Source organism: Hypanus sabinus, chromosome 1 (assembly GCF_030144855.1).
Source record: "Hypanus sabinus isolate sHypSab1 chromosome 1, sHypSab1.hap1, whole genome shotgun sequence".
Lineage (NCBI taxonomy): Eukaryota > Metazoa > Chordata > Chondrichthyes > Myliobatiformes > Dasyatidae > Hypanus > Hypanus sabinus.
This window is the reverse complement of record NC_082706.1, coordinates 74,447,434-74,472,737: the sequence shown is the minus strand read 5'-3', so window position 1 is coordinate 74,472,737 and position 25,304 is coordinate 74,447,434. Positions and strand designations below refer to the sequence as shown.

The window sequence follows — 25,304 nt, the reverse complement described above, 5'->3', positions numbered from 1 at the left end:
ATGTTGCAGCAGTCTGCAGTTGAACACAATACAGCTTGTCTTCTGCCAAGCAAACAATAGGGGCGGCACCGACTCCCACACGAACATCGCACACCGGTGGAGTATCTGGCTCCGATGCCTTCCCCTGGGTGGATGCGAACAGGCGACGCCACGGCTCGAGGCGTAGTCCTCGCTATGACCAAGACCACACAGTTCCTCCGTCCCCAATAAACCAAGGAATTAGACTCACACCAACAATATTCAACAGGGTCTTGCAATCACAAGTGAAGTAATTAAGATGATCACTCACCGTTAGATTGCAAACCACCTTCACCCACTCAATCCTCCGATGCCTCTCTGACGCAGGCAGTGATGGATTGCATTTAACTGCTGATACAATAATGAGCAGCTAAACCGAGCCAACCTCTGAATACACAGGCCAGACAAAAGATCCTGGGCCAACTGTTTGCTGCTTAACAGCAGGGATAGTCAACAGTGTTATTCCATTACAATTAGGCCTTGTCTAAATTGTACTCACACACATTTTACATATTAATCAGCACTAATGGAGTAGAGAGAGTCACACCAGTAATAACACTGAAGAAAATTATACATGGTATGCACAGTTTATCTGACTTACAGAATGTGAAAAGGCATAATATATTGAAGTTAAAAGTTCATAGTTACCTTGTCATGAGTTATGTATCTGCATGTAATTTTAAGAAACTTCTCTGTGAAAGCTTCCTCTTCCTCGGAGGTAGAGGACACCACCCTTGCAGGCCGGATACTGCTGTGAGTTGGTGAAGCAGTTGAATCTTTATGTTGAACATTTTCCACATCCTGAAAACAAGTAAATTCAACTGAGTAACAAATAATCCTGACAGATATAATATACAAATACAAACTTTCACTAATAAGAATGAAGACAGAGAGCCAAAAATGGAAAGTTAAATAGACAGTATCTAATTATAAAATTGCAACTTTTCAATTATATACCTATTTTACTTCTTCAACGTGACTAACGTTGACTTTATCTTGTTTCTCGAAAAAGTGCACACAGACAGAACAGAGAATGAGGGGTGACGACTGAGACAGGTGAAAGGCAGGCAAGATGAAGGCAGTACAGAGTACAGAGACAAGGGGGAGAGAAGGAGACTGGGGGGGGGGGGGGGAGTGGGAGAGTGGGAGGCAGAGGGCAAGGAACAGTATTTAAACCAAGGGGAATGGGAAAAATTTACAGAAATTTCAGATGACATGCAATTTTCACCCATTATATTCATGAAATGAAATTTCTGAAATATGTCAGGCAACATAATTATCCAGGAGGAAATGGACTGATAATCCTTTAGCTCTCTATCAAAGCAAATTGGATACAGAAATGAAACAAATAATTTTAAAAAATGCTTCATTTACAAAATTGCAACTTGAGTTGAGGGATCAGCTTGCTGCTCTGTGAGGTTTACTCGTCTCTGTGCTGAACTGAGGCTGTTGCCTGTAAGTAATGGACTCCTGGATTGGCTGCTTTGAATCTGGGCTTCGTGTTGGACTTTCAGCTCAGTTTCTCGCTGTGGACTCACTTTTGTAAATTTCAGATCCGAATGCTATTTGCTCACTGTTATTGTTTGCACGAGTTAATTTTTTTCTTTCCGCACAGTGGTGTTTTTTTTTAAATTAGTTCGATTGTGTTTCTTTGTTTTGTGGCTGCCTGTAAGGAGATTAATCTCAAGGTTGTATAAAGTATACATACTTTGATAATAAATGCATTTTGAACGTTGAAGGTAAGGGAGATGGGCCAGTGTTCTTAACTAAAGATGAGAATGGGGCGATCATGAAAAATGAGAAGATCTAGGGAGCAGAATGCTGAGTACATCTGGATAGAGATTAGGAATACTAAAGGGGGAAAAAAAGTACTAGCAGGACAGGTCTGTAACATTATAGTGGCACAGACAATATATCAAGAAATATCTGATGCACATAAGCACGGAACGGAAATTGTCCTGAGGGACTTTGGTTTACAGAGATTGAACAGACGAAGCCTGTCAAGCCAGTCTTGAGGACTTCATATAAGGTATCCATGGTAGCTCTCCTGAACAGTATGTTACTAAACCTGCACAGGAAAATGTTATCTTAAATCTTGCCCTGTACAAAGAAGCAGTTAAAATCAATGATCTTGTAGTTAGGGATCCTTTTGGAAAGAGCGATCACAGTATGATTGAATTTCTCATACAAATGGAGAGTGCAATAATTTGATCTAAAACTAGTGTATTATGCCTAAACAAGGGAGACTACAGTGGGATGAAGGAGTTACTAGCATAGACTGGGAACACAGGCTATTAGTGGTCGCCAACCCGTCGATCGCGATCAACTGGTCGATCTTTGGGACTTTCCCAGTAGATCCTGAAAATAAAATGAAAAATAAATACACAAATACTGTTGAGAGATTGTTTCCGGGTTGCGGGGTTTTAGTTCTGTTCTTTCTGCCCAGTGTGCATGCGCATAAGTCCCCCGCACTACACAGTGTAATTCAGTGGTCTCCAACCACCGGGCCATGATGAAATGAGTCAGCTACACCTTTCCTCATTCCCTGTCACGTCCACTGTTGAACTTGAACCCACACGAGGTCATCAGTCGCCTAAACTCAGTGATACCCTCGTGCCAGGGATCACTGACCGGCCTCGCGCAGCTGGCAGGAAGTGCCGTTGCTACCGGCCTGGAGCGTGGACAGATAGGCACCGCCTCTAAACCTGTTTAGCACACCAAATGTTCGTGGGGAACCCGGTGCTAAAATATTTGCAGACGACCTAATTCAGGCTCAGGGCCGCTGCGATCTACTGAAACAAACTTTTGTCAGCCGATAGAACCTACAAGGCATGCGTCCTGCCGCACTCCTCACTCGGTTGCTCTATCCAGACTGCGACCGCCATGGCCCCAGCACGAGGACCTCCGGCCCTTACCTTGTCTTCTCACCCCACCCACGACCAGCCGCACCTGGCCAAGGCGGCTGGCCAGCAGGAGGCTGGAGTTCGGACCCGGAGGCTGTCTAATGAGGCAACGAAGCCCTCAAAACTGCTCCGGTACCTTGAGTCCAAGTACCCTGCACTTAAAGACAAACCCGTTGAGTTTTGTGAGCAGAAAAAACATGAGCACGCGGGACAGAAGCTAAGTGCTGAGAGCCACGAAAACTAAATTGCGGAATAGACTGGACATAAAGAACCTGCTTTGGGTATCGCTGTATTCCAGTCGTGTTTAACACCCTCCCACCACCTCCCCACCACCCCCCCCCCGTCGGCTGGTCCACAAGAATATAGTCAATATTAAACTGGTCCACAGTGCAAAAAAGGGTGGGTACCTCTGGTGTTTATACATTATTTCTACTTCTGGGTTGCAGGTTTTACTTCTGGTCTTTTCTGCCCCGGTGCACATGTGTATAACTAATCCATCTGGGGTCGATCTTGCCTTTCACTATTGCCAAGGTAGGGGATCTTGGGCTTAAAAAGGTTGGTGACCACTAGGCTATATGGTGGGAGAGTTTATGAACAGTTTATCTTATGGATAGGGGAATCAAGGGATATGGGGACAAGGCAGGAACCGGGTATTGATAGTAGATGATCAGCCATGATCTCAAAATGGCGGTGCAGGCTCGAAGGGCCGAATGGTCTACTTCTGCACCTATTGTCTATAACAGTGGAAGACTTTCAAAGAGATTCTTCACAGTGTGAAAATAAAAAGATTTGGAAAACTTTAAAAAAACAAGAACCACTTTGCAAGCAATAAGATAGATTATGAATCGAAACAAGTACAAAGTACCTATGAAAACCAATAGTAACAACTTCTACAATTATATTAAAAGGAAAAAGGTGGCTAATGAGAATCTAGGTCCTTTGGTATATGGGAAGGTGGAATTAATTTTGGGTAATGTGAAAATGGCCAAGGCCTTGACAACTATTTTGTCTTGCTCTTCACAGTGGGGGACACATCTAACGTGCCAAAGAAAGATGTAATCAGATTACATGGAAGATGAGTTCCTCGATACAACTGCTATCACTAAAGGCCTTAGCCAACTAGTGGAACTACAGGTATGATGGTATACAAGCCAGGGTGGAAGTTGTAGAAGTGTTTGTGATAATTTACCATAATCCTTTGGACTCCGAACAGGTCTGATTGAAATAGAAGACAATGAAAGTCATGCTACAGGTTAAATTACACTCTAATTCCTGAGGAAAGTTAGATGAAACTGAACTCTTCTGCAATCACCAACACCATCTCACTCAACAACCTCGAATGCATCCTATCAAGATTAGGCTTGGTAACCCATTTATTTTAAATACAGCTAAACATTCTATCTCACCAGTTTCCTACTCAGTCACATTCTATACTACCTCTGCATATCCAAAAATATTGACAGCATCCATTTCCCTACCTTGGAACAATCCAAACTAGTTACTTATCCCAACCTTTTTACCTCAAAGTTTGGATATTCAACTTCTAGGCTACCCACAGATTTTACATATGCCCCAGTTAAGATTTTATGTTCAATTTTAGTCTCATCTTCTCCTTTCATTTTCCTCACTTTTCTTCTGGTTCTTCTTTAGATTCTTCCCATGCTCTCTGATTCTATTTCTTCATACTCTGAATATTTCTCCAATTTAGTTCCCTGCACCTGCCCCCTTACTAAAATGCAGCATACCTGTGCTCAAAACATCTCTTTTGCAAGGGTTTAACAGTTACTGCTTTAACAGATTGATAGTTTTACCTGTAGTCTGCAGACTTATTTAAGTGAATCTCCAGGAGCACATTGGGGAGATAATTAAAAAATCTTGTTACTCAAACCAATGTCTGGGGGTTTAGTTTTCAATTTCCAATCTGAATGAGTTGCCAATTCTATCCTAATGGAAGCCTGGATCTTATTATGTGAGCTAACTTGCAGAGGATATACAGCAAGCAACTGAGCACAGCAATTAAGTATCATCTCAATCCACAGCACAGAGAATCAAAGACAGATGTTAACATTTTGAATTCTTGCACATGGACTTTACATTTCTAAGCTGTGAGTAAACGCAGGTAGGATGGAATTTGTAACTTTGCCTAGAGGAAGTTTCTGTTGAATTCAACTACTCTGCCATTCTGCAGCACCCCTCTCATCCCTCCCCCTACCCAAGGTCATTGCCTACTTCAAGTTGGGCTCTGATTAGCCAGTCCAGTTTGTTACCTATATTGTGGAAATGCCACTTTTCTATTCCTGCAGCACTGAAGTGGGAGTTGTTTCTCATAAGTAGAGAATGGTATATCACAGTCCTGGACCCTCGACTCACAATGTTGTATCCCCCTTTTAAACTTCTCCAAGATCAATCTAACACTTCCTTTCCTTTATAGCCCTCCATTTTCCTTTCATACATATCAGTGTGAGGTGTTACATTTTGGTAGGACTAATCAAAATAGGACATACATGGTAAATGGTAGGGCATTGAGGAATGCAGTAGAACAGAGTGATCCAGTAATAATGGTGCATAGTTCCCTGAAGGTGGAATCTCATGTGGATAGGGTAGTGAAGAAAGCTTTTGATATGCTGGCCTTTATAAATCAGAGCATTAAGTATAGGAGTTGGGATGTAATTTTGAAATTGTACAAGGCATTGGTGAGGCCAAATTTGGAATATTGTGTACAGTTCTGGTCACCGAATTATAGGAAAGATGTCAACAAAATAGAGAGAGTACAGAGGAGATTTACTAGAATGTTACTTGGGTTTCAGCACCTACGTTACAGAGAAAGGTTGAATAAGTTAAGTCTTTATTCTTTGGAGCACAGAAGGTTAAGGGGGGACTTGATAAAGGTATTTAAAATTATGAGGGGGATAGATAGAGTTGACGTGGATAGGCTTTTTCCATTGAGAGTGGGGGAGATTCAAACAAGGGGACGAGCTGAGAGTTAAAGGGCAAAAGTTTAGGGGTAACACGAGGGGGAATTTCTTTACTCAGAGAGTGGTAGCTGTGTGGAATGAGCTTCCAGTGGAAGTGGTAGAGGCAGGTTTGATATTGTCATTAAAAAAAAATTGGACAGGTATATGGACAGGAAAGGAATGGAGGGTTATGGGCTAAGTGCAGGTCGGTGGGACTAGGTGAGAGTAAGCGTTCGGCATGGACTAGAAGATGGCCTGTTTCCGTGCTGTAATTGTTATATGATTATACATGTGTCTAAGAATCTTTTAAATGTCCCTGATGTACCTACCTCTACAACAGCACAGTCTACACTCTTTGTGTAAAAACTCTAGCTCTGACATCCCCTATACTTCCCTCCAATCACATTCAAATTATGTCCTAACGTATTAGCCACTTGCACCCTGAGAAATAGGAGCTGGCTGTCCACTCTATCAATGTCTCTTATCATCTTATACACTTCTACCAAGTCACCACTCTTCTTCTTTGCTCCAAAGACAATAAACTTAGCTTGCTCGACTTTTGTTATGAGACCTGCTCTCCAATCCAGGCAGCATGCTGGTAAATCTCCTCCCCACCATCTCTAAAGATTCGACATCCTTCTTATAATGAGGCAACCAGAACTGAACAAAATTCACCATGTGGTCAAATCAGTGTTTTATAAAGCTGCAACATTACCTCACGGCTCTGGAACTCATTCCCCGATTAATGAAGGCCAACACACCATGCAACTTCTTAAACAGCCTATCAACTTGTGTGGCAACTTTGAGGGAATCTATGGGCGTAGACCCCGATTTCTCAGCATCTCCACACTGCTAGAATTCTTCCATCAGCCCTGTATTCTGCCTCCAATTTCGAACTTCCAAAATAAATTGCTTCATATTTTTCCAGACTGAAGTCTATCAGCCATTTCTTAGCCAAACTGCATCCTATCAATGTAACAACCATCCACCCTATGCACAACTCCACCAAGCTTCATGTCATTTGCAAACTTACTAACTCACCTTTTCACTTTCTCATCCAAGTCATTTATAAAAATCATAAACAGCAGGGTCACAGAACGAATCCCTGTGGGACACCACTGACCTCCAGGCAGAATAGCTCCATCTTCCATGACCCTCTGCCTTCTACACACAAGCTGATTCAGAATCCTTGCAGCCAAGTTTCCCTAGATCCCATGCCTCTTGACTTTCTGTATGAACCTTATCAAATGCCTTACTAACCATATACACCACATCATTGCTCAACCTTCATCAATTTTTACAATGGATAATAAACTTTTACATAATTGGTTTCAAAAGGGGATTAAATACATAGGTGATTGTTTTGAAGGAGGTATATTGATGTTGTTTGATCAATTAAAAAAAATATAAAATATCAAATAACACCCTTTTCTGTTATTTTCAATTGAAGGCCTATTTACAAGATAAGCTGGGTCAAACAATGTTAATGCCAAAACCTAATGAAATAGAAATATTAATTCAAAAAGGAAAAATTAAAAAGTTTACATCTTGTATGTACAATTTGATTCAAAAACAGAAAATTAAATCAGGAATTATTAAATCAAGACAAAAATGGGAATCTGATTTGAATATTAAAATTGATGGAAAAAACTGGTCAAGATTATGTTTTGATAGTATGATAAATACAATAAATGTCCGACTTAGATTAGTACAATATAATTTTTTGCATCAATTATATATAACACCACCGAAAATAAATGGAATAAATTCAAACATGTCTGACCAATGTTTTCGATGTAATCAAGAAATTGGTACTTTTTTACATTCTACTTGGTCTTGTTTTAAAATTCAACCATTTTGGATAAATCTAAGACTTTTATTGGAACAAGTTATTGGAGTACAACTTCCACATAGCCGAATATTATTTTTATTAGGAGACATTGAAGGGACAATACCGAAACTTAAATTGAGTAAGTATCAGAAAAAAATTATAAAAATTGCATTGGCAGTAGCCAAAAAAGTTATCGCAGTTACATGGAAATCTGACTTATATTTAACTATGGATTGTTGGAATAATTAAATATATAGCTGTATTCCACTTGAAAAAATTACTTATAATCTAAGAAATGAATATGATACATTTTTGAAAAATTGGCACCCATATCTACAAAAGATAGGACTAAATATATAGGTCCTTTGAAGATAAAATTACAAAGTAATTGGGAAAAATAAAAATAAAAATTATTTTGAACTCCATGGAGCATGTGGGGATCCTCCGATATTCAGGCAATCTTTCTCTCTTCTTTTTTTTCTCTCTTTAGACAAGGGTTTAAGGGGGGGAGGGTTAAGAAGAGGGGAGGAGGGTCAATATTAATTTTTTTTCATTATTCTAATATTCTAATATTTCATTTTTATGTAATTCTCTAAAAATGTAATAAGTAAATAAATAAAAATTAAAAAAACTTTATCAATTTGCTTTGTCACATCCTCAAAGAATTCAAACAGACTTCATGAGTCACAACCTGCCCCTTACAAAGACATACTGATGTCCTTCTCCATATGCTCTGAAGTTCTGTCTCTAAGAATCCTCTCTTATAGTTTGCCCACCTCTGATGGAAGACTCACCCGTTTATAATCCCCAGGATTATCCTTATTACCTTTCTTCAACTAAGGTAAAACATTTGCCACTGTCCAATATTCTGGGACTACTCCTGAGATCAGTGAGAATGCAAAGATCTTCACCAAAGGCACAGAAATCCTATTTCTCACTTCTCGTAGTAACCTGAGTTATACCCTATCTGGCTCAGGAGACTTATCAATCCTAATGTTTTCAAAAGCTGTTGTTCTCAACAAGCACATCTTTTTTAACATGTTACAACAATGTTCCTTCTGCATTCACAGATAATCCTTGCCCCTAAATGTTACATCCCAAGCTATAAATGTATTTGTGTCTTGATTATATGTCATTGTACAAAATGTTTGAATAAAATGTTTTAAATTACACTGCACATACAAATGTCATGATTATCTAATGAATACAATGAAGCTTCTACACCTTGACCTCAATACTTCCATGTGCAATTGGATCCTTAATTTCCTCACTTGAAGACCACAGTCAGTTTGGATTGGCAACATCTCCTCTATGGTGTCTGTCAGTATATGTGCACCACAAGGCTGTGTGTTTAGACACCTGGTCTACTTAGTTTACACTAATGACTGTTTGGTTAAGCACAGCTCCAATGCCATATTTAATTTTGCTGATGACACCACTATCGTAAGCCGAATCAAAGATGGTGATGAATCAGTATATAAGAGGGAGACTGAGAATCTGGCTGAGTGGTGCCATAACAACAATGTCAGCAAGACCATGGAGCTGATTACTTATTTCAGGAAAACCAGAGGCCATGAGCCAATCTTCATCAGAGAATCAGAGGTGGAGAGGGTCAGCAACTTTAAATTCTTCAGTGTTATTATTTTGAAGGAATATATCTGCATAAATGCAATTATGAACAAAACATGGCAGCACCTTTAGTTCCTTAGGAGTTATTGAAGGTTCAGCATGACTTCTAAAACTTTGACAAACTTTAGTAGATGTGTGGTGGAGAGTGTATTGACTGGCTGCATCACAGCCTGGTATGGAAACACCAATACTCTTGAACAGAAAAGGTACAGAAAGTAGTGGACACGACACAGTCCATCACAGGTAAAGCCCTCTCCACCATTGAGCAAGGACATGCTCTCTTCTCACAGCTGCCATCAGGCAGAAGGTACAGCAGCTTCAGGACTCATACCACCAAGTTCAGGAACAGTTAATACCCCTCAGCCATCAGTCTCTTGAACCAAAGGTGGTAACTTCACTCAATTTCACTTCATAATTGAAATGTCCCCATGGGCCTATAGACTCACTTTCAAGTACATGTCATCTTATGTTTGTGACATTTATTAGCTTATTTATTATTTCTTTCTTTTTGCATTTGCAGAGTTTGTGTCTTTTGCCTTGGGTTAAATGCCCAAGTTGCTGAGGTCTTTCATGGATTCTATTATGGTTATTATTCTATTATTGGATTTGAGTATGCCCACAAGAAGATGAAACTCAGGGTTGTACATGTTGACACAATATATTTTGACAATAAATTTACTTTAAATTTTGATAATGAACTATGAAGTTTCCTTAAGGCTGTCATAGCTGGGGGCTTGGGGGGATGAGCTCCCACTATCTATAAAATGCTCCCAATGGTGTGCAATTCAACTGGCCAGCTCCAGGCCCACACATGGCACAGTTACTAAGTCCAGCTGCACCATCTCTACTGACAGCAAAAGGGGCAAAGGTGGGTTACTACTGCCTTAAAACCCATTACTCTGGACAGATGGGGATCATCAGCCATGGTTGACAGTTCATCTTGGAGAAAGGAAACTCTGATCTCAAACCTCCGCTGTCTTGGGGCTACACCTCCTCATGTGGAAGGCTTCAGGAGTAAACCCTGAGAAAAAAATCTGGAGCTGGAGTCCCTAAGACAGTCCTACATTAAGTTCAACACCAACTGGCAACTCCTGCATACCACTGGTGCCAAACTGTACCTGTATCTGCCTTTCTTACGATTCATCATCCGTGTAGAAAGGGGGAGCCTGCTACATGGGAAACAGCTTGCTCTCCATATTGTACTGCCCTGGCTTGTGTATCAAGATGTAGGCTAGGACACAACATCCATGGTCGGCCCTGACCAACAGTGGGCCTCTTTAGCAATATAATGTGTTGTTCTATAAATTCCTGTTCATTATCTTAGTCACAAGATTCAAATATAAATTGAGAAACTTATCAAATAAATCAATGCAGTTAGGACAGATCGACAGCAGAGGGCCCATTTGAAATACCATTAATTCACTCCTGAGGCACTTGATCTAATTACTCTTTACAACTTAATCCTTCTCTTTTATCACCTTTATTAGAATTTGTCTCTCAAATCATTAGGTAACATTTTACCATATGAGACATGTTACAAAGCACAATGCATTTTTTTTTATCTAGTAATCTGTTGAAAAGCAGAACAGTTTCTCTTTTGGACCAGGACTGGAGTCAGCTGATTTCAAAGCACAAGAACACATGTAGTTTGAACAAGGGAGATTATCTGGACCTTCAAACTGCCCAACCATTCAGTAAGATCATGAACAAGAACCTCTCGAATCTAATAACCTTGAATATTCCAATCTTTCAAACTTCTCCACTTTAACTGCCTCATTTCAGCTAGCCTCCATCTCTCAATGGGACATAGAATTCTAGAAGTACACTAGGACAAATATTTACTTACCCAAATTTTGATCCCTTTGTCTTGAAACTATACCCTCCCATTCAAGATGGTCCCTCTAGTGAAAACATCTTGACAGCTCCACTGTTTTGCCCACTTTGCATCCTAAATATTTCAATAAGATCACCCCTTCTTTTAAACTCCAAAAAATACAGATCCAAACAGTTTAACCTCTCTCAATAGGGCAATTCTCTCACCCAAATAATTGTCAGGTCATATTGGATTGGTATGATTTTAAGCATTATACCAAGAGCATAATTGTTCTCTGTAAGCATTGCAGGAAGGTTTATCGTAAAACTTATCAGGAATTTCCTATCTGCATCTGGAATGGAGCAGCAAACCCTACAAAAGGCAGTGAATTCTGCCAAGCACATCACAGTTAAAGCCCTCCCAACCTTTGAGCACACCTACTTGAAATGCTGTCATTATCCATCATCAGAGATCCCCACCACCCATGGCCATGCTCTTTTCTCACTGCGGGTATCAGGTAGAAGGTACAAGAGCCTCAGGACATACACCACCAGGTGCAGAAACACTTACTACCCCTCAACCATCAGGCTCTTCATCAAAGGGGAGAACTACACTCACTTGCCCATCCAATGAGATGTTCCCACAATTAATGATCTCACTTTAAGGAATTTTTATCTCATTATCTCATGTTCTTGTTACTTATTGCTACTTTTTGCACAGTAAGTTGTCTTCTGCATTCTGATTGATCTTTCATTGATCCTGTTATAATTACTATTCTATCGATTTGCTGAGTCTGCCCAGAGGAAAATGAATCTCAGGGTTGTATATGGTGACAAATATGTACTTTGTTAATAAAATGTACTTTGAACTTTGAAGCATGTGATAGGATATATGCTGAAGAGCTATGCTGCTTTCTACAATGCTTATCCCTTTATTAATACAGAACACCCGAATATGTAAATATTTGCTGTTAATGTCATAGACTCATTGGGATATGAACCTTTGATATACAACTCTATTTCCTGTCATAATTATTAGCCACTCCCACCTCAATGAATACACCCTGTACTAAAATTGCATAACACATTTAACCTGAGCTTTCAATTTACTTAAAATTTCCTTATAATCAAATAAATGCTGTACCCTTCATTGTTAGTTCAAATAACTTGTTTCAGCTCCAGTAGTTTTTGCGAGTGAATGAGGAAAGATACTGACACACAGTGTCAAAAGTTCTGCTTGACAAATATACAAAAGCTAAACTCCATAGCCCAATCCCAATGGCAAGTAGGATAACATGGATGTTCACAGAGATGTGCAATTTGATTAAGGAAGCACACGATGGACCAGTACACTGGATTTCCAGGCAAGTTACCTGTTTCAGTGAGGCAGCTAAGAATTTATACTCTATAATGATCTGTCTCTGATGCATAACCCAGAGAAGCTTCAGGCAAAGATTTTATACTCTAATCTTATTTTGTATACAGGTTTCCCCGCTATTTGAAAGTAGAGTGTATCCTATGAAATGGTATGCCGGAATATCATAAAGTGAAAAGCAATTACCATTTATTTAACAACACACACAAAATGCTGGTGGAACACAGCAGGCCAGGTAGCATCTATAGAAGCACTGTCGACGTTTCGGGCCGAGACCTGACAAAGGGTCTCGGCCCAAAACGTCGACAATGCTTCTCCTATAGATGCTGCCCGGCCTGCTGTGTTCCACCAACATTTTGTGTGTGTTGTTGTTTGAAATTCCAGCATCTGCAGATTTCCTCATGTTTACCGTTTATTTATATGGGAAAAATTTGTGAGCGTTCGCAGACCCAAAAAATAACCGACCAAATCATGCCAAATAACACATAAAACCTAAAACAACAGTAACATATAATAAAAGCAGGAATGATCTGATAAATACACAGCCTATATAAAGTAGGAATACTTTTCTGCAATTATTGCAGCACTGTCCACCGTAGCAAAAATCTCACTCAAGTGCAGTACTCACGGCAAAAATACTCAGTGCAAGTGCTCTTGGCAAAAGCACTCTTTCCAGTAACCATTAAGCTACGAAGCTGCCAAATCATACCAAATGACACATAAAAATACACAGCTTATATAAAGTAGAAATCATGTACTTCCAGTGTAGTTTCACTTACCGGAATCGGGAAGACGGTGAGCATACTGATGATGGTGTGTTAGGCTGAGTTGTCGGAGGTTGGGGTGGTGGGAGGTAGAGGAGACTGGGGTGTCATCTCATCATCATCTGTTTCCATCAGGGCAGCAGGTCACCTTCTTCTATGTTTGCCTGCCTCAATGTCAAAGGTCGAGTTTCATCATCTGCTGCGGCTGATGTGGAATGGTTGAAAAACGACAGTGTGCTTGACTGCCTAGCTTCGTGCATTTTTCTATCATACAGTTCTCTATAGGCATTCAAAACATTCTGCAAATATGCCCTAAACTTTCAAAATGAAAGTCGTATTTTTCTGCAAACATTGCAGTGTTGTCAATCGCAGCAAAAATCTCACGTAATTGCTTCACATTCAGTTCCTGGACGACTTCACTTTTGGGCTGTTCGCTACTGCGTTTGGCTTCAATTGTTATCCTTTCCGCTTCATCAGCTCTTCATCTCTCAGTTCTTGGTCAGGGGATGCCAAAACCTCTTCAACATTATCTTCGTCAACTTCCACAAACCCTTAGCCAAACTCACTATGTCCTTACTTCATTCACCACAATCGAAACGCTTTATTATGTCTAGTTTTACACTAAGTGTAACACCCATATGAGTTCTTTTTAGGCTTTTCCGATACCTTAGAACTCATCTTGCTAACGGATGCACAAAATAAATCGACGTAAAGCACAGATGCTGGCTGGAATGCAGTTCCAGGGGAGGAGCTTGGCTGCTTGGAGTGTATGCTGCCTTTTTTCATAACAGCGAAAACACCTTCTGTTAGCGAAAACAGGTAACTAATGTATGTCTTTCGTAACAGCAAGGTGTCGTAAAGTGAACGTTCAAAAACGGGGGACACCTGTATCGGCCAGACTGTGGAAACGCTCATCAAGGAGCATTGGAGGTATATCTGTTTGGGTCACCTGAGAGATCAACAGTAGCAGAACATTGCATACACAATGACCACAGGATTGACCTTGAAGGCACAAAACTGTGCTGAGATTTTTGAGACCGCCTGCTGGAGGTAGCCATTGAAATAAGACCAGAGAAAAAGAATTTCAACAAAGACAAAGGTCTCAGTCTAAGTAAGAACTGGAATATGATTTTGAACAAGGTGGGACAGCGGAAAACCTGACTGGTTGAAGACTCACCAATCTGGACTAGACAGGCCTAGGCATCAACCCCAATGAAGATGGCAAAGTTTGTTATCAAAACATTGGTTCAAATTGATACCTGGATTCAGCTGGAAGCCTGAGAAAAGTTCATGCATCATATACACTGGGAAAACACAATCCTTTTTCAAAGATCTTACATTTTACTGGTCAGAAGTAGAGAAAGAAGAATTGTTCTGCACTTCAAATGAAACTATGAATGTATTAAATTCTCTACAAGCTGGCCAGTGATGTAGTGGCATCAACACCGGACTTCGAGGTGAGTGGTCGAATCCAGCTGGCTCTTTGTACGCTTTCCATGTGTGCTGGGTTGAACGTTGAGCTAGCAATTCACCCTCATTAAAAACAGACAAATGCTAAAGAAATGGCAAAGGTTGCCTCCTGATGCACCACAAAACATGGAGAGAAACAACAAGATCTCAGTGAAATGCCTTGAAATGAAATAGGTGAATACCACCTGTTCTTTACTTTCAACCAGGGGCTTGGAGAATAATTATTGGAGATAAGATTGTTAGCAGACAATGGCAGTTTTATAAATTTGTAAAACCTGACCTGAAATCAGATTTTTTGTTGAATCTAGGAGTTCAGACTGAGGGAATAAATACTACGTATATCTGAGATACAACAGGAGACCTAATCCTATTTCTTACATTCCCAGTAGCTGAATTTAACCTCCACAACTGCCATGGTGGGGCCTATACTAATTTCTTAGGATTGGTTAGCTCGGGGGTCGGCAACCCGCGGCTCCGGAGCCACATGTGGCTCTTTTACGTCTGTGCTGCGGCTCCCTGTTGCTTTGGGAAATAATTGGTTGTGGCGACCCTTTTCCTGGCACATCCGAACCGACTCACAATTAGATAGCCTACGGGGGTTTGCGAGCACAGAGCTTTGGAGCCTCTGCGCCATGGGGGGCAGGTTGAGGGAGGCTTAAAAGTGAGGCTGAAGATTTAGAATAAAGTTTTTTCCTTCGACTGCAGTTACCGACTCCGTGTCGTAATTTTAGCGCTGCGTGTAGCACACCGCTACATGGTCAGTATTTAATTAAAATGTATTTTATGTTAGTTTGTTAGTTTTTGAAATGTAAATCTAAATTTGAAGATTATGGTGATCTTGTACAATCTAAATAAGACGTTGTGGCGACCCATTTCCTGACACATCCGAACCGGCTCACAATTAGCCAGCGTTCAGGCTAAGGCAGATAGCCTACGGGGGTTTGTGAGTACGTGTCTTTTGGAGCATCCGCGCCCACGGGGACGGGTTGAGGGAGGCTTAAAAGCAAGGCTGTTTAGTTCGAATAAAGCTATCTTTGACTGCAGTTTACTGACTGCGTGTAGCACACCGCTACAACGTGTTTTTATCGCTGGCTGTCCAGAGGGGAGGTGCTGAAACGCTTTGTCGCGTGTCTGGAAGAAGTGAAAACTTTCCTGGGCAGCAAAGGGCTCACCTTTCCTGAGCTGGAACAGCCAGAGTGGCTGGAAAAGCTACACTTCATGGTAGACATGACAGCGCACCTGAACACGCTGAACACAGCTCTTCAGGGGAAAGGACGCACAGCCCTGCACATGTTGGAGGATGTTTTGGCATTCGAGCGCAAGTTGACGTTGCTTGCCAGAGATTTACAGAAAGGCACTTTGTCTCACTTCCCCAATTTGAGAGAGTTCAAACAAGGTCACGACATGATAAATTCGGGGTATTTACATTCTGCAATCATCGCAATGCAAACATCGTTTGGGAAACGCTTCTGTGAGTTCAGAGAGGAAAAAAACACATTATCCTTCCCGGTCACTCCCCTAAGCATCGATCCATCCCTACTGAATACGACTGCATTGTCAGGTGTGAGTCAACCTGAACAAGTATGATAAATATTTTAATTGTCTATTATTTTACGTATATTCATATGTTTTCATTGTTCAGTGACGTTATTTTTGGTTTGCTGCTGGCGGCAAATTTAAGTTTGGCGTTTTTCATAAATACAAGAAGGACTCAAATAGACATTGAGTATTTTACTTAAAAGTAACCTTCAACCCAACGTCTTTTTTTCGGAGTTCAAAATGTTTTTGTTGCATGCAGAAATGTAATTTCGTTTTCTCTGCAGGAGTTCATCAATTTCATAAATGCAACACATTATAGTTTGTTTATACATAGCATAAAGGCAAAACAAAACGTTGTATGCAGTGTTATTTCATTTTAAATGTCAAACGGGTTTTGCGGCTCCCAGTGTTTTCTTTTCTGTGGGAAACGGGTCCAAGTGGCTCTTTCAGTGGTAAAGGTTGCTGACCCCTGGGTTAGCTCAAGCCGAAGTTACTGTTCTGGAAATTTAACTAGTGCGCCATCTGCAGTATTGTATAGTTAGTGGTACAAATATGACATATTTCAGGTAAGCAATGAAATATGTAACAGACCTCTCTATTATGTTTGGCGGACGCACCAGCGTGGATGGAGCCTGGTAGCTCCCTAGGATTAGCAAATTGTTGAAAAGTTCCAGAGTTGGAGTTCTGTGCGAGCCAGAGGAACAAGGTCCGATGGCCCTCAGGGTTTGCGAATCGGTGACACCAGAGTTTGAGACCTAATGTTCAGTGATCAGCAAGTCCTGTGGTTGATGCCAAGGATTGAGGCCCAAGGGTTGAATCGCAAGTCAGGGTTATGGGCTAGAGCCCCAGGTCTGCAAATCCTTGCAAGTCTGCTGGGGTAGTCGAAGGCTTGATGTCTGCATATCCGAGTCCAAACCTTTGTCTGGTGGAGGCTGGTGGCCAAAGAATGCATAATGTCTTGAGGTTAGAGAACAGTATATGTCAGTGGGTGAGAGGGAGGAATGGGGCTTGCTTTTGCTGTTTTTTTGTTGCTTCATGTGTTCTGTGTTGATCAGCCAAACACCGTGGGCATGTTACTCTGATGCTGAAACATAGTAACACTTGCAGGCTGCCCACAACACATCCTTGGGTGTGTTGGTTGTTAACACAAAGGCAGCATTTCACTGTATATTTTGATGTACACGTGATAAATAAACTTGAACCTTGAATGTTACCATGGCCTCGCTTTCAGAACATGCCTGTCGGGTGGTTTCAAGGCGGTCTTGTTGTATGCCTACAGCACCATTGTTGGTTTTATCCATTCTGCCTTTAGAAAGTCGGTTTGCCCAGGTAGCACAGCCATGATTTCGCTTTCATAAATCTGTGTTGGCTCTATTCAGTCTTTTATTTTCTAAGTGGCTTAATGTCATATCCTTTGTCCTAGGGTGCAGCGCTTTACAAACAATTGAACAGAGCAGCAGTTCTGTGTTTTTCTTCCTCCTGCTTTCAAGAACAATGGCGTCCTATTTGCTACCCACCAGTCTAAGACAAACATATCAGAATCTATAGATTTTTAGCAGCGATAATGCCCGTAGGTATGCGGATGCTGTTTCAAAACTCTAGAATGCAGATCAGCAGGTCCTGGGACTCATTAACATTACATTTTCTTTGCTACTACTTCTTTCTTATATTTCCTCATTTGTACTGGAATTGAGTATTTCTATTTCTATTGCTTTTGTGCCTTCCTCTGTGAAAATTCTTCATTTCCTATGGCCTTTCTGCATTTCCCTTTGTAAATTCTCCCTTCCATGTCTGGAGGGGATACCCAATGGCTCCTACAGAAGTTCTTGCAGCTTGTCCTTTTTAAATGGTTTTTGCTCGGATATTCACTTTCCTTTTCTTTACTGATTTATTATTTATCCTTTGTTGATTCTCAAATTCTCCCAATTATCAGCTTTACTTACATTTTATTTTACTGGCAAGTTTGGACATTGAATTCAGCAAAGTGTGAAGTGATGCACTTTGAGAGGCTACACCAGGAGGAAGATATAATGATGGCAGGACCCTCGGGTAAATGGTAGAACAGAGAGATTGGGGGGGGGGGGGGGTTCGTACATAGTACCCCAAAAGTGCTGGTACAGTTTGACAGCTGGTTTCACACTCCATCAGAAATGGCACTGAGTTTCACAGCTGGGACACCATATTACAGCCGTACAATACATTGGCAACATTATATTGTGTGCTGTTCTGTGTGCTAAGAATGATATTAAACTGGAAGGAATGCAGAAAACATTCACAAGAACGTTGTTGGATTATGGAGGGCTCGAGCTTTAAGGAGAGAGTCAATAAGTTGGTACTTCTTTCTCTGGAGCAAAGGTGGCTAAGGGGTGACTCGACAGGTTTACAGAATCACAAGGAGAATATATAAGGTGGAAAGTCACCTCATGAAAGGGGAAACCAATACAGAAGGCCACTGGTGTAAGATGAGAGGGGGAAGTCTCCTTTTAGACTAGAGGGCAAGATTTTCCACATGGTTGAGTATATGGAAAGTGCTGCCAGAGGAAGTGGTAGAGGCAGATACAATTGCAACATTAAAAAGATATTTGGACAGGTTCATGGACAGAAAAGAGTTGGAGTGATGCAGGCCAAACACAGGCAAGTGGGACAAGCTCAGGTATGCAAGCTGGTCAACATGAATGAGTTTCTGTGCTATTGTGGCATAAAGCAGCACTTAAGATAGTTTACTCACTATCAGCCTCAATGGCTGTCACTCTCACCTCATCTCTCAAATACAGCTCTTTGGTCCAGGCTTGCATCAATAAACTTTTGAGGCCTGCTGCCAAAACACAATGTGCTCCCTTAGATTCAGACTTCAGAGCCTTGCTTAAGATGGGTACCAAGGAGCTGAATTCTATGAATCTGGTGAGGAAGGCAGTCTTTGACAGTGAGGCTGCAACTGATTGAATGTGATATCCAGGAGGCCTGGTGAAATGGATAATGGAATCGGGGTGGGGGGAGGGGTGGAGAAAGCCCAGTGATTGGAGTCACACCTCACACAAAGTCAGATATTTCTGTCTGCTGGAGGTCAACCTTCTCAACCACACAGCATCACTGCAGGAGCTTCCAGAGCAATGTTCCCATCTTCAACTACTTATCAAAAACCTTTCTTCCATTATGTCAGAAAAGGGGATGTGCTGATATCTGAACAATGTCCAGTTCAATCTGCAATTTGCCAGAAAATTAGGCAATGCATTCCTGCATGCAGCATACCTGGACATGGAGCAGTCAGTTGTCACGGTGCTGTCTCACATCATTGGTAACCCAAGTTCAAACCTGACCTTCAGTGCCATGTGGAGTTTGCATGTGGCTATATGGGTTTCCTTCCACTTGCTGAAGAACTACACATTAGCTGGTTAAATGGCAATTGTAAATTAGTCCCAGGGTATAAGTAAGAGGTAAAGTCTGGGGGAAGTTGATGCGAACATGGGGAGGGTAGTAAAGGACTTACATATATAAATGGGTGCTTGATGGCCACCCTTGCTGGATCAAAGAGCCTCCCTATTTGCTGTCTGACTGCACGATTGACTATTGATAACCGGAAAACTGCACTTGCGCTACAGAAATGCCAAGCAACGACCAGCTCCAACAAACAACCAATCCTTGATATTGGATAACATTATCAAAGGCATCCGGCAGTCACCATTGACTGGAAACAACTGAACTAGCCTCATCAATCCTGTAGCTGCAACATCCAAGCCAAAGCTAACAGATTTAGGGAACTGTGGTTTTCAAGAGAGATTGAGGCACTGGTTAAGAAGGAGGCACATAGCAGGTATAGGCAGGAAGAAGCAAACAAGGTACTCGACAAGGGAGCACTTAAGAAGGAAATCAGGCATGAGGTTGTTCCAGTGGACGTTAAAAGAGAATCCAAAGGGCTTCTTCAGATATATTAAGAGCAAAAGACTAGCATTGGTCTTTAAAATTGGTCTTTTTAAAGATCAAAGTGGTCATCTATGTATGGAGTGGAAAGAGATGGGGGAATTTCTGAAATGGATTTTTTGCATCTGTACTTACTCCAGAGATGGACTCAGAGTCTATTGAAGTGAGGCAGAACAGTTGTGCAGTTATGGACCATATGCAGATTACACAGAAGGTGTATGCTGTCTTGTGGCAAATTAGGGTGGGTAACTCCCCAGGGCCTGACAACAAGATTTTCCCTCAGACCTTGTAGGAAGCTAGTATGGAAATTGCAGGGGCCCTAGCAGAGGTATTTAAAACATCCTTAACTATGGGAGAGGTGCGAGAGGACTAAACGATTGCAATGCTGTTCCGTTGTTTAAGAAAGGCCCTAAAATAACCTGGGCAATGATAGGCTGGTGAGCCAGACATCAATAGTGAGAAACTTACAGTAAGATAGTCAAAGGGACCAGATATACCAGCAGTGGTCCCCAACCACCGGACCGCAAAGCATGTGCTACCGGGCTGCAAGGAAACGATATGATTTGTCGATGTGAAACGATACGAGTCAGCTGCACCTTTCCTCATTCCCTGTCACACCCACTGTTGAACTTGAATGCACATGAGGTCATCAGTCGCCTAAACGCAGTGATACCCTCGTACCAGGGATCACTGGTTGGCCTCAGGTAACCAGCTGCCTCGCACAGCCAGCCAGAAGTGCCGTTGCTACTGGCCTGGAGCACAGACAGATGGGAGCCGCCTCTAAACCTGTTTACCACACTGATTGTTCATGGGGAACCTGGTGCTAAAATATTTGCAGATGACCTAATTCGGGGTCAGGGTTTTGTAAGTAGCAGAGCAGCTACCTCACTGCGATCTATTGAAAGTCATCCCTCGAGCCAAACTTTTGTCGGCCAATAGATCCTACAAGAGGACGGGCACATGCCCTGTAGCACTCTTTGCTCGGTTGGTCGCTCTGTCCAGATTGCGACGGGCCCCTCCAGCCCCTACCTTGTCCTGTCACCCCACCCACGACCAGCTGCATCTGGCCAAGGCATCTGGCGGTGGGCGGGCCCGGAGGCTGTCTAATGAGGCAATGAAGTCCTCAAAACTGCTTCGGTACCTTGATTCCAAGTTTTTTTGAGTGGAAAAAAATTTGAGCAAGCAGGACAGAAGCAAGTGCTGAGAGCCACAAAAACTAAATTGCGGAATAGACTGGACATAGGGAACCCCTTTTGAGTATCACTGCATTCCGGTCGTGATTAACACCACCCCCCACCTCCATTTGCCGGTCCGCAAGAATATTGTCAATATTAAACCAGTCCAAGGTATAAAAAGGTTGGTGACCCCTGAGATATACAGTACAAGTATTTGGACAGACAGAGAATGATTAGGGATAGTCAACATGAGTTTGTGCATAATAAATCGTGTCTAACTAATGTTACGGAGTTTCTAAATGAAGTTACCAGGAAAACCGATGAAGGCAAGGCAGTGGATGTTGTCTATACAGACTTTCACAAGGTATTTGATAAGGTCCTCCATGGGTGATTGGTCAAGAAAATTCAGCAGCTTGGCATTCAAAATGAGGTAGTAAATGGGATTAGATATTGGCTTGGCAGTAGAAGCCAGGTGGTTGCCTCTCTGACCGGAGGCCTGTGACAAGTAGAGTGCAGGGATCAGTGCTGGGTCCGTTTGTCATCTATACCAACAATCTGGATGATAATGTGGCAAACTGGATCTGCAAATTTGTGGATGACACCAAAATTGGTGGTGTAATGTACAGCAACGAAGTCTATCAACACTTGCAGTGGGATCTGGACTAGCTGAAAAAATGGCAGATGAAATTTAATGCATACAAGTGTGAGGGTTTGCTCTTTGGTAGGACAAAACCAGGGTAGGTCTTGCATGGTGAGCATTAAGGCACTGAGGAGCGTGGTAGAACAAAGGGATCAGGGAATAGAGACACATAATTCCTTGACAGTGGTATCATAGGTAGATAGGGTCATAAAGAGAGCTCTAGGCACATTGGTCCTCATATTGAATATGGGAGTTGTGATGTTATGTTGAAGTTGCACAAGATGCTGGTGAGGCCTAATTTGGAGTACAGTGGATCCTGGTTAATTGGGTCATTGGTTAATCGAGGCAGCCACTTTTTGTGACAACTCTTAGTGAACAGAAAATAATAAAGAAAATAGCTGAGATTCTTTTTGCTTAATTAGGACACTTTGCCGCTTAACTGGGATAGGAGACTGTTGCCAAACAGTTTTCTAACTAGTGGCAGTCATGCACATTTGTGTGGCCTTTAGAAGCAACAGAACAACAGTTTTGAAATAGTGTGCTTGTGTTATGTTATCCATTTGGCCCAACGGCTGCCAATTCAAAAAGCAGTGATTTTTGATCATTTTATTTAATATTTTGACTTTATGCAGGAAGGAAATGAAGGTAGTCCATTATCTGCACTAGATGTCTGCACTGATTTTGTTCATTTACAATCATTCAAAAGAACACGACAATGTAAAATGGATGTCCAACATTGTTAACTGTTAGGATTTAATACATAGTTTTATAGTACAGTGGTAATGTTGATAATGTTCTAATTTGTTCTGTATTGTATTTAAACACATAATTTGTTACTCAGTTAAACAGTAGTTTGTTAAACCTTTTAATTATTTCCATGAAACTTCGGCTAATTAGGGCAGCCACTTAATTGGGCCAAAAGATACTGATCCTGATGTGTCCCAGTTAACCAGAATCCACTGCATTGTGGGCAGTTCTGGTCACCTACCTACAGGAAAGCCATCAATAAGACTGAAAGAGTGCACAGAAAATTTACAAGGATGTTGCTAGGACTTGAGGGCTTGAGTTACAGGGAAAGGTTGAGTAGGTTAGGACTATATTCCCTACAGTGTAGAGAATGACAGGAGATTTGACAGAGTATATAAAATGATGAGGGGTAAAGGTAGGGTAAATGCAAGGAGGCTTTTTCCACTAAGGTTGGATGAGACTACAACCAGAAGTCAAGGGTTAAGGGTGAAAGGTGAAATGACAGAGGTGAAAATGTGGAACAAGCTGCCAGCAGTAGTGGATGAGGGTTCAATTTGAACATTTAAGAAAAATTTTGATAGGTACATGGTTGGGAGGGGTAGCACCTCTGATGGGGGGGGGGGGCCTGCCGTGCCCTTTCCAGTGCCGCTCATGCACCTTTGGTCACCGCCTGGGGCTCAGCTCTCACCTGTGGCTTCAAGTAGCTGTAACACATGCAGCAGCCACAACCCGGTAAACTGTCTTGGCAAACAGGCCAAACCAGGTGAGGGTAGTCAACGGATCTTCAACCCTCAGTGAGGTAGGGGATTTGCCTATACCAGCGTGTGAAGTCTGGCCATGGTGGATTGAGCGGAGAAGATTTTTATATATTTTCCAAAGTATACCTATCTTTTTAACTAAAAATTTTTTTTGATCAAATTGACTCTCTTATTTCTTCCTTTATTTGGAACAATAAGAAACCAAGAATTAATAAGTATCATTTACAAAAATCTAAAAAAAAATAGTGGACTTGCACTTCCTAATTTAAGACTGTATTATTGGGCTGTTAATATCAGACAATTACGTTTTTGGCTATATTGGCTCGACAAGAGCCAAAAACCAGTTTGGGTTGATTTGGAATTAAAAGCTGCCAAACAATTTCATTTAACCTCAATATTAGGAGCTCCATTACCTTTCCAACTCTCTAAAATTCCAAATTTAAATCTTTACCCTGTTATTAAACAGTCCTTACGGATTTTGTTTGTTTCGCAATTTTTAATATTTTAAAACAACTTAAATTGTCTAGTTCTTTATATCAAAATTTTTTATTTAAACCTTCAATAACCAATCCCATTTTTCTCCTGTGGAGAAATAAACGGATCTGTTCTTTTACAGATTTATTTTGTGATGGTCGATTGATGACTTTTGAATAGTAAATTAGCAAATATTCTCTCTCTCATACACTCTTTCTGCCATATCTTCAGGTTAGACATTTCTTACAACAATACTTATCTAAGTTTCCATATTTGCAAGAATCTGATACTGTTCTGAATTTGAATCCTTTAGTAAGAGGTTCCATTGGTAGAATTAATAATTTATTTTTACTACAAAAAGAGAATATCTCACTAAAGATTAAACAAGATTGGGAGAGAGAACTTAATATGACCTTTAATGAAGATTGGTCGCAAGTTTTGAGAGAGACTATCCAAAATATTTCTTAGTATAGACAATTACTGCGAAATGTGTAAAACTGAAGTAGCTACTTTGTCACATATGTTCTGGTCATGTTCATTAAAATCTTTTTGGAAATCTTTATTTTCTACAATTTCTAAAGCTCTGAAAATTAATTTACAACCTAACAGATTGACTGTTCTATTTAGAATAGATCCACATTATATTCAGGGTATTTCATCTCCAGAACAACTTTTAATTGCATTTGTTACATTATTGGCAAGAAGGGCTATTTTATTAAAATGGAAAGATACCTCTGTCCCTACATTAATTGGATGGTTTTCTCAAGTATTGTTATGTCTCAGTTTGGAAAAAAATAGAAGTAGAACTTTTGATCCTCGATTTGATTTTGAGAGAAGATGGGGCTCTTTTGCCAAATATTATCATTTAATTTGAATTATTTTATATGGTTTTCTTCCAATCGTATTCTATATAAACATGAAATGGCGGTTGATGATTCTTTTTCTTTATATATAAAGATGATGGCAAGATGTATTGCTCCAGGGGTCGATTCCTAATGGTTTTTTCTCTGTTTTTGTAGTTAGTGGAGTTTTTTTTTAGTTAGTTGGGGTTTTCTTTTTTTCTTTCTTTTCCTTATATATAAAACTATATTTTTTTCATTTTCATATATTACAAAAATGCTTTTTTTCTCTTCAGCATTATTAATTGTATATATATCAATTTGTTGAAGTTTTGTAACGTTTTATAGCTGTAGAAGATAATGTATCAATAAAAAGATTCTAAAAATGAAAAAAGAAGGCAGGCACTTGTGGAGCGCTAAGAGCACAACAAGGCACTTAGACGTCCTGGTCATCCTCT

The 25,304-nt window shown here is 40.9% G+C and overlaps 1 protein-coding gene across 2 annotated transcripts in view; it reads right to left on the bottom strand.

Annotated features, from left to right (window-relative positions):
- LOC132394670 (oxidation resistance protein 1-like) overlaps nt 1-25,304 on the bottom strand; it is a 513,615-nt gene that overhangs the window by 143,381 nt on the left and 344,930 nt on the right. For both annotated transcript variants that reach the window (XM_059971040.1, XM_059971046.1), the window contains exon 7: nt 667-819. In XM_059971040.1, coding sequence (XP_059827023.1) covers nt 667-819 — 153 coding nt within the window. The remainder of the gene's footprint in view (nt 1-666; nt 820-25,304) is intronic.